Raw genomic sequence first — 16,756 nt, forward strand, 5'->3', positions numbered from 1 at the left:
TCCAGAGACCACCACATTGGTTTTCTCCAAAGTGAGCACCAAATTGTTTGTTTTTATAATTATTACTGCCCTTATCTGAAATAGAGCTTTACAAGGCAATCTATATTGTATAGAAATATACAGTGTTACCACACATAGTAAAATTCTTCAAACAGATGAGCCAAGATTCAGATGAAAGGGGGGCATTCCTGTTGACGTCAGAGCAGGATAAAGGGAATGAAGGGGGATATCTCCTTGAGCCAACAGGAAGATGAAACACATTTAGGGTCTCCCCTCAACAAGATGACACTAAATGGAGAAATATATCCACAGCTTGTGAGGGGTGGGGGTAGAGGGTCCCTTGAGATTTATAGGAGCACCTCAGACTCAAATTTAGTAAGATATGGACATACCTCATGTTTTCTGGAACTTTCCGTTTAGATTAATGCTGAAGACTCTCCGCCAGATCAGAGCAATTGAACTACTTCGCTGCTTATCTCCAAAAGTTTAGGAAGAGGAAATGTAACCGATTATTGACGTACGCTCTTCCAATACAACATTAGACTTAGCGAGCCATGCGCATCTTCAGTGCTGTTTAACGCCCAAGGGCAGTGACATTTTATACAATTACAAAGTGACACAACCAACATATTTACAAATAATTCATAGATATCATATCTCAGTCTGCACTCTTTTAATCAGTCAATAATCAGCATTAATGAATGATTTGTCTGCATGTGCCCGGTATACCCAGCCCTTGCCTACCCTCATCCTGGCTTTTACAGATGAAACGCATATTAGGTGGATTCTGTGTGGTTTGAAAACTGTTGCCATAGAGTAGGTGCACTAGTTGTTCCTCACATAAACTACTTCATGCAGCATTTCCATGAAAAGAATTGCTATTGAGTAATGATTGGTAATTGTTAGGAAAGAATGATGCAGATCTTGTTGCTCTGCATCGGTATTCATGTTGTAAAGCACAGCAGGGGGTGCTTCACAGAAAACAGATCAGGACCAGATTAGTAGATTATAGAAGAAGCGGTGTAGGACAGCAATATATGACCACCTTCTCTAAGAATATTTAAAGACTACGCCATGTTATTGGATAACCTCTATAAAGACATAGCTGAGTTCAAACAAACTGCGCACATCAAAGGTTTTCTAAATCAAAAAAGGATTTAACTACTTTCAATAAAGAAGTACTATATGCACATCTAAAACCATGATTGTTCAGAGCACTAATCAGTGGCAACAAATATCAAATTTAAGTAGGAAAGATCCAGGAAGAGGTCCATAAACTTTTCAGAATCTTCATCTTTGGGTTCTAGTAAGGGAAGGAAGAGTGGTTTAAGCAAAACTATCATCAGGGTAATGCCAGGTAAACATTCAATTTAGGGCGAAGAAAAGGCAGTGACTAGGATGTGAGCATATGGAAATGCAACTCCAGAGAGATGCAAACCTGGTTTCCTGCCAAAGCAATCTTCTAAAGAAGAAGCCAGACAAAAGGGCCTTTTTCACCAGTATTCATCGCTACAAAAAGTGACATCACTGCAGTTTTCAGGATCCATTACTACAGGAAGTGACAACACGGACTTCTCAACCATAGAGAAGTCATAGAGGCAGACCTTGTTCACCAGCATTCACCCCTGCAGGAAGGGGATTTGCTGCGTTTTCCAGCATTGATCCCTACAGGAAGCGATACAAAAGGGGATGATGGACTGGGGTGGCTGAGTTAGCTAAAGAATGGTGATGGATTAAACCCAGATCAGTTGACGGGGGTGAGTGTTTGATTTGCTCAAACGCTCCGTCCATCATCCCCTTTTGTACCCCTACAGGAAGCGACATAACTAACCAGACAAGCAGACCATATTTGGTAGCATTCATCCCTAAAGAAAGTACCCTCACTGCAGTTCACCTCTAGAGGTACTAACATTCACCCATAACCCCTCACTACCTCAGTGTTAGACCTGTCATCCTCAGGGTGGTCTACCCCCAAAAGTTTTGCCTGCTTACATCCACTTTTTGCTGTATCTTTGTGTTGGCCTTAGGATGCTGGGCAGTTTGCCACTGTTGACCAGTGCTAAAGTGTCTGTGCTTCTCTCTTAAGCATGGTGACATAGGTGTATACATGATTGGCATATTAGTTTCCTTATGCATCCCTTTGTAAAGTGGTAGACTATATACCCAGAGCCTGTAATCTTCCGTATTTCAAAGAGCAATGTTCCATTTGTTAAGATACATGGAAAGTCAACTGTGATGTTCTCACAATGATATCTGGTGTTTTCTAAGACAAGGAATGAACATTATAAGGATATATTAGAAGTATGCAAGAGACTGATAAAGGTCTGGTCTTATGTGCAGAACAATGTAAACTCTTTGAGTCCCATGTGGATCACATCGGTCACACAATATTGGTGGAAGGGGTGGTTCCCAAGTAGAGTCTAGTTGATGCCATTAAGAAAGCACTTGCACCAGATGACAAAGAGAAACCAATGTCATTCTTTGGATTATGCGAGTACTATTGTAGATTTGTGAACAATTTAGCAATGGTACTGGAACTCCTAAGAAAACTAATAAGAAAAGGTTGTGAATTTTCATGGGAACAGAACAACAGCAGGCTTTTGAATGAGTTAATACACAAATTACAAATGCTCCTGTGAAAATTATTTTGCGATGGAAAAATTGCATTATCTCTGTCGATGCAAGTGCTTATAGTCTGGGTCATGTGCTTTTGCAAAAGCCTTGAAGTTCTGAATGGGTGGTGGCCTATGCAACTAAGACATTAAATGAGATGAAACATAAATGTTCTGTTATCGAACAAGAACTTTTAGCGTATGTGTGTGGGCCACAAATCACTTGAGACACATCATATTGAGGAATAGATTTACCATTCATACTGATAAGAAATCCTTAATACCTTTTTTGTCTCCAAAAGGGAGACGAAATTCCACGGCTCACATAGCAAGACTATGCTCCTAACTGTTAGAATACATTTTTTATATAGCTATGTCCCTGGCCCCAAAAATCAAGCTGCAGATTGTTTATCTAGACTGCCAAGTCAAAAGGAAGAGGGTAATGAGTGTGATGTTGATGAGTGTGATATAGTAGAAAGTGTTTGCTATTTGTTTGGTGGTGGGTGAAGAAGTAAATGATGAAACTCTATGGATTCATGAGTATGGTAAGGATAGTGTATTGAAACATGTAAAAAAAAATATACAGTCGAAGAGTGGCCCAAAAGTAGAAATGTTATTGGATCATGTTATTCATTTTCACAGGTGGCATCTAAATTGGCAATAAATGGGGAGTTTGTGTTTTGTTTCGAAATGACAAGTGTGCTCCTCCAGTAAGATTGCATGATTGCTTGCTAAGATTGTGTCATAAGGGGAGTACGGGTATGTCTGCCTTGAAGAGTCTGATACATAGTTACTATTGCTGGCCTGTAATGGATGCTGAAGCACACTGTGTAGGCTGTCAGTGTGAAGTGTGAAGTGTGAAGTGTGTGTGGCTGCTGACAAAAATTGAAAAACTCGTGTGCCTCCCATGAAAATCACCCAGTGGCCAGTGCATGGCAAAATGTGAGATTGGACACAGTAGGTCCATTTAAGAATCTGCAATGTAAATTGGATTTTGTTGTCATACTGATAGACTACCACTCTAAATGGCATGGAGTGATGTTTACTGAAAATGTGACAATAGGTGTGGTACTTCTTATGGAAGGGTTCAGTAGGAAGGTTTTTCTGGAAAAACTGATTATAGACAACGCAGTGCAAGTTTTATCACAGGAAAGGGCCCAAGAAATGGCCCAATCAACAAACACACATAACACAGAACATATCAAAACAGCTTTGTAGTACCCACCCTGTCATGGATTGGTGGAACAGTTCAATCGGTATGTGAAGGTTTGTGTTCATTTGGCCGTGGTTGGTTACCACAGCTGCTCGTGAAAGGTTATGGTCATGCAGGATTAGACCGCACTCTGTCACAGGGGTTTTTCCTTTCGTATTAATGAAAAGAAGAACCTTTCTCTTTGATTTGTCCCTGGTGGTACAAGTCTAAATTCTTGTGTGACGGCACGAGGTATGTATGACCTTGACCATGTCAAAAGGAAAGTGATTACTAAACAGTGGAATTCAAGGAAAAGGTATAATACTAGACCACACAAAGCTTTTCCTTTCAGTGTAACTATTGGTGACTGGGGAAGGATGAGGTGGGGAAACACATGAGTAAAGGAGACAGTACATTTTTAAAACAGTCAAAGTGGTAAAAATAAACAAGGGAAGTTTCACTACCCAAGATGGAGCTTTAGAAGAGTGTTCAAATGTAGTAACGACTTTGCGCACAAGTTTTCTCAAACTTGTGATAGTGATATACACCACAGCCAGGATAGCCAACAGAGTGTTATTCATGGTGAACAGTCCTCCGGTTGTTACCACGGGAATGTTGCCCAATGTAATTCTAATGCCAATGCTGTTGATCCACGCATGGGAGGGCAAACCCCCTAAGTCCCAACGGTGATCTCAGCCGTCAATTAAGCCTAAATATTGAGTTTGTGGTCGATAGAGTACAGATGGTTCCCAAAAACAGAATTCCCTTCAGAAAAGTGATGCATGGTGTACTTTCTATTTTTGCTTAAAAGAAGGGAGATTTGTCCCAAATAATGCATGTTGCAGTAAATGCTACGTTATGTCCTGTACTATTGTTCCCCCTTTCTTTTCCCCTTTCCCCTCTATGTTCCTTTCCCTCCACTTCTCTCCCTCTTTCTTTGGTGGGAATCTTGACTCTTGAGGGGCCTAACGTTCTATTTTTGACAGCTGGATTATTCTGTGAGGATGGGGGGGAGAGATGACACGGAAATAAAGAGTTCTTCTACACACATTTTTTGCCTATTTGGATTTCTTCTTCCTACTCTGTTACAGCAGGTTCTTGTACTGCAGTAGACCTACCCACTTTAGGTTGTGGCTTCCAACACACATTTTTCCTGCAAAGTACTGCCATCTGAGGCCTGGCTCAATAGAGATGCTGTATTACCAGACAGCATTAGGAATACTGGGTGAGATGGTAGAGTACCATTGGTCATGAGAGGCTAAGCAAAGGTCCAGAGTGCAAACTTCGAAAATCTCCGTAGGAATGGGGGCGAATTAGCAGGATGCAAATGCAATGAGGGTCAAAACACTTCACAAAGTAAGTTGCAGCTGGGTCTGTTATAGGAAAGAATGAGTGACATGGAGCAACGATGATACAAAGAGCAGAGATCACCAGGGGCGAAAGATTAACCAGTAATATCCAGAAATTCCTCTGACATGTTACCCCATGAGCCATATTATTGTAAAATCAATGTAATTGGTTTCTACTGGAGCCTTAAAAAGGAGAAGCTCCAGTATTGTTTGACCTAATTTATTTGTGGGTATTAAAAGAAGCTTTATTTGTGGGAAATGGTTTTAACCAAACTCTGAAAGTACCTGGATGCTGTGACCTGGAGAAGCAGAACCTGTACCTCCTGTTGAGATGAATTTAACTAACTCCATGACCAGCATGCCCAGAAGAAGGTCAAGTTGACTCCCTCCAATGTGGAGGAAACTGAGCTACCTGGGAAACCACGAGGTACTTTCAATCCAGCTAGCCAGAAGAATCTTGGCGACCACAGGTCAAGGATGGAGAATGCGGATGTCCACCCCCAGTACGGTCGTGGACCCCAGAACAGCCAGTATCATCCTAGAGGCAAACAGAGATTTGCTCTCTTCTCCCCCAGTCTTGCGGTAATGCTCATTTACTTCCACCTGGAGAAAGCCTTGTCTACTCATCTTGCTAGCCTTAACCCTTGGAAAGCCATGTGCAAAAAGGCAGTAACATGGTATCACATTGGATAGCAATAGCACCCGAAGATCTGGAGCACCAGTGATAACTGACAGCACCAGCCATGAATACTGTTCCCTAAGCACTTGCCACCCAAGGACTCATTCAAAAATACTCAGATAGACACTGTGAGGCCATGTCAATGGTGAGCAGTGGAGGTAGCTGGCACTACTAGGTAGTGTGAGGACCTGACACCGGTCAAAAGAATGAGGAGGCTGCACTGCTGTGTAGGAATTCAGATCCCTCCCAGTGGCTCCTAATCCAGAACCTCTCAGGAACACTTCACCAAAGGTTGAAAACAATTCCTAAAAGTAATTTTGTTCGCTGTTGGTGCTATACAACAAAGAAACTCGCTGACAATCATTTTTGGTTTTAGCCACACTTCAGCTAAAAATAAAAAGAACCACTATTTCCTTTGAAAAAAAACACATTTTTGAAAAGTTTTATGTATTCTGGAGGCCATCTCTGTTTTTGTGAGACTAACATCCCTCGAGAATTGTCTCTGTTACCCATATACGGCATACATCCTTTGTGGCACACCCCCTTTTTAACAATAGAGTGGCACAGCTCTGGCCTGGTTCGCCTCTTTCCTGTCAGGAAGGTCACAAAGAGTACAGCTGGGAGAATTGCTCTCCACTGCAACGCCAACTTCATGTGGAGTGCCACAGGGGTCGGCCTTGTCACCCCTTCTATTTAATATATACCTACAACCGCTGATCTCTCTCCTCAATCAAATGGATTGTCAGGTGTATAACTACGCTGATGACACCCAAATCATCATCCAAATGGATGAGGTTCCTGGGGCGTCAGCAAGGCTGCAAAACATCCTTAAGCATACAGCCAATTGGATGTCTTTGAACTCCTTAAAAATCAACCCTGACAAGACAGAGGTCCTACCAATCACCCTAGCGGGTAGTCCCTGGCACGATGGGTTCTGTCCCAGAGAACTTGGCCCACCTCCAGTACCTGCAGTGGCGGTAAAAAGTTTAGGCATCCATGTGGATGACAAACTATCCATGCGGAAGCAAGTCATCACGGTGGTAGGAACCTGTGTCGGACTTCTCCGACAACTCTGGAAAATTGCACCATTATTGTCATTTTCAACCTTGAGACAGGCGGTATCCGCAATGATACTATCAAGGTTGGACTACGGCAATTCGCTGTATTTAGGACTGCCCCAAAAACTTTTGAACAAACTCCAAGTGGTGATGAATGATGCCGCCAGGCTCATTTTTAAGAAACCTAGGAATTCGCATGCGTCCCCACTTTTGCGCGAGCTACATTGGTTGCCAGTGAGGCAGAGGGTGTTCTTTAAAGGGCTTTGCATTGTACATAAATCACTTTATGGCAAGGCCCCAGGATACATCAAGACCCGTTTGACTCCATATACACTGGGTAGGGCGTTAAGATCGGCCGAAGCATTTTTTCTTACCCAACCACGCTTCAGATTAGCCACAGTGGGTGGCCGTGCCATCTCTAATACCCTCCCTGCACTGTGGAATAATTTGCCGACGGATCTGCGGAAGGAGTCTAATTTGATGTCCTTCCGGAAGAAGCTGAAAACTGTTTTGTTTCAGAAGGCTTGGGTGGGGCTATAACTCCCGGCAGGGCCCTTTGGAATCTGTTTGTGCTACCTGACAAAGCGCTTAGAGACCCCTGGGTTATAATGCGCTATATAAATCGAATGAAATAAATAAAATAAATATTACCTACTCGAAAAGCCTTTTGAGTGTGTTGTGTTTGTCATTTCGGTTACAAATCAATAGATTTAGCAACAAAATCTGTGCAATTCTCTCTGGGCTGAAATCCTAAAATTCTTGCACAATAATGTATAGCGGCGCAATGAAGCCTCCATAGTTCATTTAAGGCATTCTAGTAAGTTCATTCGACATTGTTTTAATGACATCACATACTTAGATATATATGAATCAGGACCTCAAGCAATTAGTGCTGTTTAACAAGTTAAACTCGCATAAGGGATCCACATTCATTATTACAAACTGTGGGTTAAATCAATACTCATGGTGACCTACCAGTGGTCAGGAATCCCAAAGAAGGTGCTGAAGAAGGACTGGTTGTTTTCACTGGACTGGTGGCAGTGACAGAAATAGTACTCATGGTTGAGTTAGTAGCTGTGTATGCCATGGTACTTGTGGCTTTTAGCAGTGGTGTGGTAGAAGGGATTGTGAATGGAATGACAGTAAAGGTGGTACTGGTTGACAAAGGAGTGCTTGTGGAAGGAGTAATACTTGAAGTGGATACAATGGCTGCTGTTGGTGTGGTACTAGAGTGAGGAATGATGCTTGCAGTAGGTGAAACGGTTGTGTAATGAGTAGTTGTGGCATTTGTGTCCACTGTGGCATTTGTGGAGTTTGTAGCTGGAGTGGTTGGGTAAGTCGGGGTACTAGAAGTGAATGTGTCAGGAATAGCATCAGACGTGGTTGCGTATAACGGGATGCTTGTTGAGGGTCTGTAAGAAGGTGTAATTGTGAAGGTTGTGTAAGGAGTCATCATTTTGTGAGTTGTGGCATCGATGGTGGATGTTTGAAAACTGTTTTTTATGCTTGTTGTGTCAGGGACGACGCCTGTAGAAAATGTATTAGTTGTGTGAAGAATAGGAGTGGTAATTGTATAGGTAATGTGTCTTGTGGTAATTGTATCAGGAGAGGAACCTGGGATGATTGTGACAGGAGTGATGCGTGTGTTGGCTGTTTCTGGAGACCCACTTGTGATGTTTGAGCCTGGATTGTCACTTGTAACAATTGTGCTATGCGTGGCACTAGTGATGATTGTTTTAGGCACTGTAGTTGTGTCTGGAGTGGTTCTTGTGGTGGCTGTTCGAAGAGCAGCACTTGTAATGATTGAGTCAGGAGTAGCACTTGAAACAAGAGTGCCACTTGTGACAACTGTGTCACTGGTAGCACTTGTGATCATTGAGTGAGGAGTGGCACTTGTGTTTCCTATGTCAAGTGTGGTGATTGTGATTGTGTTGGTCATGTCATTTGCAATACTCGTGTCTGGAATTCTACTTTGGCTGCTTGTGTCTGGAATAGTACTCATGACAACTGTGCCTGGAGCAGCACTTATGGAAATCGTACCAGAAGAGACACTTGTGTCAATTGTGCCAGGTGTGGAACTTGCTGTAATTTTGTCAGAAGTGGTGTTTGTAGTAGTTATTTCTGATGTGCCACTTGTGATGATTGAGGTAGGAATGGCACTTGTGACAACTGTATCATTAAAATCACTTGTGATGGTTACATTAGAAGGGGCAGTTGTGCCACCAGTGGTGTGTTTGGTCACAGTTACAAGTGGACTTGAGACAAAGGTGCTATTATTGGCACTTGTGACAAGAGTGCTGTTAGTGAACGTTGTTTCACTGGTAGAACTTGTGATGATTGAGCCTGGAATGGCACTTGTGACCACTGTGTTATTAGCAGTACCTGTAATGAGTGCGTTAGATGTGGCCGTTGTGTCAGGCGTTTTGTGTGAGGTGGTTGCTCCAAGAGAGCTACTGGTAATGAGTGAGATGGAAGAGTCAGAAGTGGTGTTTGTTAAAAGAGCGATACTTGTGAAAACGGTGTCATTTGTGATACTAGTGAAAATAGCATCAGGCGTGGTAGTTGTGTCCGCAATGGTATGTGTGGTGGATGCCCCAAGAGTGACACTTGTGATGACTGCATCAGGGGTGGCACTTTTGGAAATTGAGCTAGTTCTGTGATTTGTGGTGGTTATTTCTGGAGAGCCACTAGTGATGAATGAACCAGGAATTGCACTCGTGCCAACGGTGTCCTTAAAGGGACTTGTGTTGATTGCGTTCGAAGAGGCTGTTGTCTCAGGAGTGGTGTGTTTGGTGGTTGTTCCAAGAGTGCCACTTGTAATAAATGAGTCAGAAGTGACACTTGTGGCAAGAGTGCCATTTGTGGCAACTGTGCCATTAGTGGAATATGTGATGGTCGTGCCTAGACCAGCACTAGTGTTCATTGAATCAGGTGTATTGTTAGTGGTGAATGTATTAGTAGTCATACTTGATGTGATTGCGTCTGAAAACGTGCTGAGAGTAGTTGTTGGTAGAGTGCCACTTGTGACGATTGATCCAGGAATGGCACTTGTAACCACTGTATACTGAGCAGAACTTATGATCGTTGCCCCAGAAGTCACAGTTGTGTCAGGAGTGATACGTGTGGTGGATGTTCCAATGCTGCCACTTGTAATTATTGAATCAGGAGAGGGTTTTGAGACAAGAGTGCCACTTGTGGCAACTGTGTCACTTGTGTCACTTGTGATTGAGTGAGGAGTGACACTTGTGTTTACTATGTCAAGCGTGGTAATTGTGATTGTGTTGGTCATGTCATTTGCAATACTCGTGTCTGGAATGCTACTTTGGCTGCTTGTGTCTGGAATAGTACTCATGACCACTGTGCCTGGAGCAGCACTTATGGAAATCGTACCCAAAGAGACACTTGTGACAATTGTGTCAAGTGTGGAACTTGCTGTAATTTTGTCAGAAGTGGTGTTTCTAGTGGTCATTTCTGATGTGCCACTTGTTACAGCTGTGTCATTAAAATCACTTGTGATGGTTACATTAGAAGGGGCAGTTGTGCCACGAGTGGTGTGTTTGGTTACAGTTTCAAGAGGAGTCGAGACAAGTGTGCTATTAGTGGCACTTGTGACAAGAGTGCTGTTAGTGAACATTGTGTCACTAGTAGAACTTGTGATAATTGAGCCTGGAATGGCACTTGTGACCACTGTGTTATTAGCAGTACCTGTGATGAGTGCGTTAGATGTGGCTGTTGTGTCAGGCGTTTTGTGTGAGGTGGTTGTTCCAAGAGAGCTACTGGTGATGAGTGAGTTGGGAGAGTCAGAAGTGGTGTTTGTTACAAGAGCGATACTTGTGACAACTGTGTCATTTGTGATAGTAGTGAAAATAGCATCAGGCGTGGCAGTTGTGTCCGCAATGGTATGTGTGGTGGTTGCCCCAAGAGTGACACTTGTGATGACTGCATCAGGGGTGGCACTTCTGGAATTTGAGCTAGTTCTATCATTTGTGGTGGTTATTTCTGGAGAGCCACTGGTGATGAATGAACCAGGAATTGCACTTGTGCCAACTGTGTCATTAAAGGGACTTGTGTTGATTGCGTTAGAAGAGGTTGTTGCCTCAGGAGTGGTGTGCGTGGTGGTTGTTCCAAGAGTGCCACTTGTAATAAGTGAGTCAGAAGTGACACTTGTGGCAAGAGTGCCATTTGTGACAATTGTGCCATTAGTGGAATATGTGATGGTCGGGCCTAGACCAGCACTGGTGTGCATTGAATCAGGTGTATTGCTAGTGGTGAATGTATTAGGAGTCATACTTGATGTGATCGCGTCTGAAAACGTGCTGATAGTAGTTGTTGGTAGAGTGCCACTTGTGACGATTGATCCAGGAATGGCACTTGTAACCACTGTATACTGAGCAGAACTTATGATCGTTGCCCCAGAAGTCACAGTTGTGTCAGGAGTGATACGTGTGGTGGATGTTCCAATGCTGCCACTTGTAATTATTGAATCAGGAGAGGGTTTTGAGACAAGAGTGCCACTTGTGGCAACTGTGTCACTTGTGTCACTTGTGATTGAGTGAGGAGTGACACTTGTGTTTACTATGTCAAGCGTGGTAATTGTGATTGTGTTGGGCATGTCATTTGCAATACTCGTGTCTGGAATGCTACTTTGGCTGCTTGTGTCTGGAATAGTACTCATGACCACTGTGCCTGGAGCAGCACTTATGGAAATCGTACCCAAAGAGACACTTGTGACAATTGTGTCAAGTGTGGAACTTGCTGTAATTTTGTCAGAAGTGGTGTTTCTAGTGGTCATTTCTGATGTGCCACTTGTTACAGCTGTGTCATTAAAATCACTTGTGATGGTTACATTAGAAGGGGCAGTTGTGCCACAAGTGGTGTGTTTGGTTACAGTTTCAAGAGGAGTTGAGACAAATGTGCTATTAGTGGCACTTGTGACAAGAGTGCTGTTAGTGAACATTGTGTCACTAGTAGAACTTGTGATAATTGAGCCTGGAATGGCACTTGTGACCACTGTGTTATTAGCAGTACCTGTGATGAGTGCGTTAGATGTGACTGTTGTGTCAGGCGTTTTGTGTGAGGTGGTTGTTCCAAGAGAGCTACTGGTAATGAGTGAGTTGGGAGAGTCAGAAGTGGTGTTTGTTACAAGAGCGATACTTGTGAAAACGGTGTCATTTGTGATACTAGTGAAAATAGCATCAGGCGTGGTAGTTGTGTCCGCAATGGTATGTGTGGTGGATGCCCCAAGAGTGACACTTGTGATGACTGCATCAGGGGTGGCACTTTTGGAAATTGAGCTAGTTCTGTGATTTGTGGTGGTTATTTCTGGAGAGCCACTAGTGATGAATGAACCAGGAATTGCACTCGTGCCAACGGTGTCCTTAAAGGGACTTGTGTTGATTGCGTTCGAAGAGGCTGTTGTCTCAGGAGTGGTGTGTTTGGTGGTTGTTCCAAGAGTGCCACTTGTAATAAATGAGTCAGAAGTGACACTTGTGGCAAGAGTGCCATTTGTGGCAACTGTGCCATTAGTGGAATATGTGATGGTCGTGCCTAGACCAGCACTAGTGTTCATTGAATCAGGTGTATTGTTAGTGGTGAATGTATTAGTAGTCATACTTGATGTGATTGCGTCTGAAAACGTGCTGAGAGTAGTTGTTGGTAGAGTGCCACTTGTGACGATTGATCCAGGAATGGCACTTGTAACCACTGTATACTGAGCAGAACTTATGATCGTTGCCCCAGAAGTCACAGTTGTGTCAGGAGTGATACGTGTGGTGGATGTTCCAATGCTGCCACTTGTAATTATTGAATCAGGAGAGGGTTTTGAGACAAGAGTGCCACTTGTGGCAACTGTGTCACTTGTGTCACTTGTGATTGAGTGAGGAGTGACACTTGTGTTTACTATGTCAAGCGTGGTAATTGTGATTGTGTTGGTCATGTCATTTGCAATACTCGTGTCTGGAATGCTACTTTGGCTGCTTGTGTCTGGAATAGTACTCATGACCACTGTGCCTGGAGCAGCACTTATGGAAATCGTACCCAAAGAGACACTTGTGACAATTGTGTCAAGTGTGGAACTTGCTGTAATTTTGTCAGAAGTGGTGTTTCTAGTGGTCATTTCTGATGTGCCACTTGTTACAGCTGTGTCATTAAAATCACTTGTGATGGTTACATTAGAAGGGGCAGTTGTGCCACGAGTGGTGTGTTTGGTTACAGTTTCAAGAGGAGTTGAGACAAATGTGCTATTAGTGGCACTTGTGACAAGAGTGCTGTTAGTGAACATTGTGTCACTAGTAGAACTTGTGATAATTGAGCCTGGAATGGCACTTGTGACCACTGTGTTATTAGCAGTACCTGTGATGAGTGCGTTAGATGTGGCTGTTGTGTCAGGCGTTTTGTGTGAGGTGGTTGTTCCAAGAGAGCTACTGGTAATGAGTGAGTTGGGAGAGTCAGAAGTGGTGTTTGTTACAAGAGCGATACTTGTGACAACTGTGTCATTTGTGATAGTAGTGAAAATAGCATCAGGCGTGGCAGTTGTGTCCGCAATGGTATGTGTGGTGGTTGCCCCAAGAGTGACACTTGTGATGACTGCATCAGGGGTGGCACTTCTGGAATTTGAGCTAGTTCTATCATTTGTGGTGGTTATTTCTGGAGAGCCACTGGTGATGAATGAACCAGGAATTGCACTTGTGCCAACTGTGTCATTAAAGGGACTTGTGTTGATTGCGTTAGAAGAGGCTGTTGCCTCAGGAGTGGTGTGCGTGGTGGTTGTTCCAAGAGTGCCACTTGTAATAAGTGAGTCAGAAGTGACACTTGTGGCAAGAGTGCCATTTGTGACAATTGTGCCATTGGTGGAATATGTGATGGTCGGGCCTAGACCAGCACTGGTGTGCATTGAATCAGGTGTATTGCTAGTGGTGAATGTATTAGGAGTCATACTTGATGTGATCGCGTCTGAAAACGTGCTGATAGTAGTTGTTGGTAGAGTGCCACTTGTGACGATTGATCCAGGAATGGCACTTGTAACCACTGTATGCTCAGCAGAAATTATGATGGTTGCACCAGAAGTCGCAGTTGTGTCAGGAGTGATACGTGTGGTGGCTGTTCCAAGAGCACTACTTGTAAATATTGAGTCAGGAACGGAATTTGAGACAATAGTGCCACTTGTAACAATTGTTGCATTAGTGGCACTTGTAAGAATAGTGCCATTTGTGAAAATTGTGTCAATAGTGGCACTTGTGATGACTGAGCGAGGAATTTCACTTGTGACCACTGTGTTATTAACGGTATTTGTATTGTTTGCATCAGAAGTGGCAGTTTTGTCAGGAGCGGTGTGTTTGATGGTTGTTCCAAGAGTGCCACTTGTAATAAGAGAATAAGAAGTGGCACTTGTGGCAAGAGTGGCATTAGTGACAGTGGTATCATTTGAGGAACTTGTGCCCAGAGCAACACTTGTGTTTGTTGCATCAGGTGTAGCGGTTGTGATGCTTGTATTAGGAATCGTAGTTGATGTGATTGTGTCTACAATTGTGCTTTTAGTTTGCTGAATGCCACTTGTGGTAATTGAGCCACTTGTGACTCGTGTGTCATTAATGAGACTTGTGTTTATTGCATCAGAAGTGGCAGGAGTGGAATGTGTGATAACTATGCCATTAGCGGAACTTGTGATGATTGTGCCAAAAACAGCACTTGTGTTCATTGCATCAGGTGTGGCTCTTTTGGTGATTGTGTTAGTCCTGTCACTTACAGTAGGTTTGCCTGTAGTACGACTTGGGAGGCTGGTGTCTGGAATGGCACCTGAAGTGGTGGTGATGCCTGGCATGGAACCTGGGGTGAGTGTGCCAGGGGGGACACCTGTGATGAATGTTTGAGGACTGACACTTGTGGTGGTTGTATCAGGAGGGGCACTGTTGGGCACGGTACCAGAGGTACTTTTGTTGATTGTGGTAGGAAAGGTGCCTGTGGGGACTGAATCCGCAAAAGTAATTGTGGAAATTCGTTGATGAGAGGATGTGTCATGTAAGATAGTTAAAGCAGCTGAGGGGAGAGAGGTCGTTGTGACGAAGGCACTGCTTGTGCTGCTGAGACCTGTGGCAAGAAAAAAAAGCAGGAATCATTATTTAAGGGCAATTCGAGAAAAACACATCTCTACCTAATATATGCCACACTCCAACTTTGGTGTTCCAACTGCTTATGGCTTTTCAAACATGCATCATAACAGAGCAACCATGTGTCTTTAGTATTCCACCCTCTATCACTGCATGTCACGCCTCCATCATAGTATTCCAACACACCACTAAAAACAGAGGGAGGAGAGTTAGATGGTAGCTAGACCAGCCACCCTAAACATCAGATCTATACAAAAAAGGATATAGTCCACCAGAAAAATACTTTACAAATGATGTAGGCCATTCCACCATAGTCAGTCCCTTGGGACTGAACAGTTGTTTTGAAACAATTCTCCTCCAGTTTGTTGTTGGGTGGGCTCAACCATTTCTAGGAGCCAATTGGTATAGAAAAAAGGCGGGATCGGATCGAAAGAATAGTGTAAATGTATCTGGTAGACCCCTCCGGATTTAATTTAGTAGGTGCATCTCTGAAAAGAATACAAGGTCTAACTTGTGTGATGCACAGGAATGTTAATATTCCAGCGTTGTCTCGAAACGAGTCCACATCTTTCAGACAACTCACTGGCCTCTTTGGGTCCATGGCTTTCTTCAGGACTCTGATCCGTCAAGCATGGATTCATTTTCATTTCATTTTGGACATTTATAGAGCGCTTGGAAGTACGCCCACGGCGTGTCCCCGCGCTGTGATAAGTGAGAGACTGAGGTTCCACCCACCCTCCCCGCCGTCTACCTGCTGAACAGAATGGTCTTGAGTTTTTTCCTAAAAATCAATTCTGATGGCTCCAAACGCAGGCTTAAAGGAAGAGCATTCCAGTGTTTGGCCGCCAGATGTCTAAAAGATCTACCCCCCATGCGGGCTTTCCTTACTCTAGGTATCGTTAAGAGCCCTGTGCAGGAGGATCGAAGGCTACGTGTAGGTTCATACACGGTCACCAGACTCCTGAGCAGCGCCGGAGCCTTGCCATTCACAATACGATGGCATGTGGAGAGTGATTTAAATTCAACCCGACTGGCAACAGGAAGCCAGTGAAGTGCGTGGAGCGCGGGTTTGGAGGGGGATCTCCTGGGGAGCCTCAACACCAAGCGGGCAGCCGCATTTTGCAACACCTGAAGGCGTCCGATGACCTTGCTGGAGGCACCCAGATATAATAGGTTGCCATAATCGAGGCGGGAAGTCACCAGGGCATGCACCAACGTTCTGCGGGCCGCAAGGGGAAGAAGATCTAACACCTTTTTTAAGGTCCTCAGGACGCCGAAGCATACCCCAGCCACACGGCCCATATGTGTGTCAAAGGTCAGACCAGAGTCCAGACCCCTAAGTTCCTTGCCTCCTGGCAAGGAGCTGGCGCCTCGCCCAAGCAAGAAGGCCACCATGCCGACGACCAGGCATCCGGAGTCCCACCCACAATCAGTACCTCGGTCTTGCTACCGTTTAGCTTTAAACAGTTGGCGGACATCCAGGCTGCTAGATCTTTCATGCAGTTCCTGAAATTGTCCGCCGCAAGATCCGGGGTCCGTGAGAGGGAGATGGCCAGCTGCGTGTCGTCGGCATAGGACACAACACGCAGCCCGTATTTCTCCACTATTCCCGCCAAAGGGGCAACATAGAGATTAAACAAGGTGGGGCTCAGGGAGGAGCCCTGAGGCACTCCCTGGCCCAACCCGATCTCTCTGGAGTAGCAATCGCCCAGATGGACCTGAAAGCGTCTGTCAGATAGAAAGGATCCTAGCCAACCCAGC

The 16,756-nt window shown here is 44.2% G+C and overlaps 1 protein-coding gene across 4 annotated transcripts in view; it reads right to left on the reverse strand.

Annotated features, from left to right (window-relative positions):
• LOC144770486 (uncharacterized) overlaps positions 1-16,756 on the reverse strand; it is a 369,390-nt gene that overhangs the window by 121,053 nt on the left and 231,581 nt on the right. For all 4 annotated transcript variants that reach the window (XM_078655029.1, XM_078655027.1, XM_078655030.1 and 1 more), the window contains one exon: positions 7,866-14,975. In XM_078655029.1, the coding sequence (XP_078511155.1) occupies positions 7,866-14,975 (7,110 nt within the window). The remainder of the gene's footprint in view (positions 1-7,865; positions 14,976-16,756) is intronic.

Source organism: Lissotriton helveticus, chromosome 7, assembly GCF_964261635.1.
Source record: "Lissotriton helveticus chromosome 7, aLisHel1.1, whole genome shotgun sequence".
Lineage (NCBI taxonomy): Eukaryota > Metazoa > Chordata > Amphibia > Caudata > Salamandridae > Lissotriton > Lissotriton helveticus.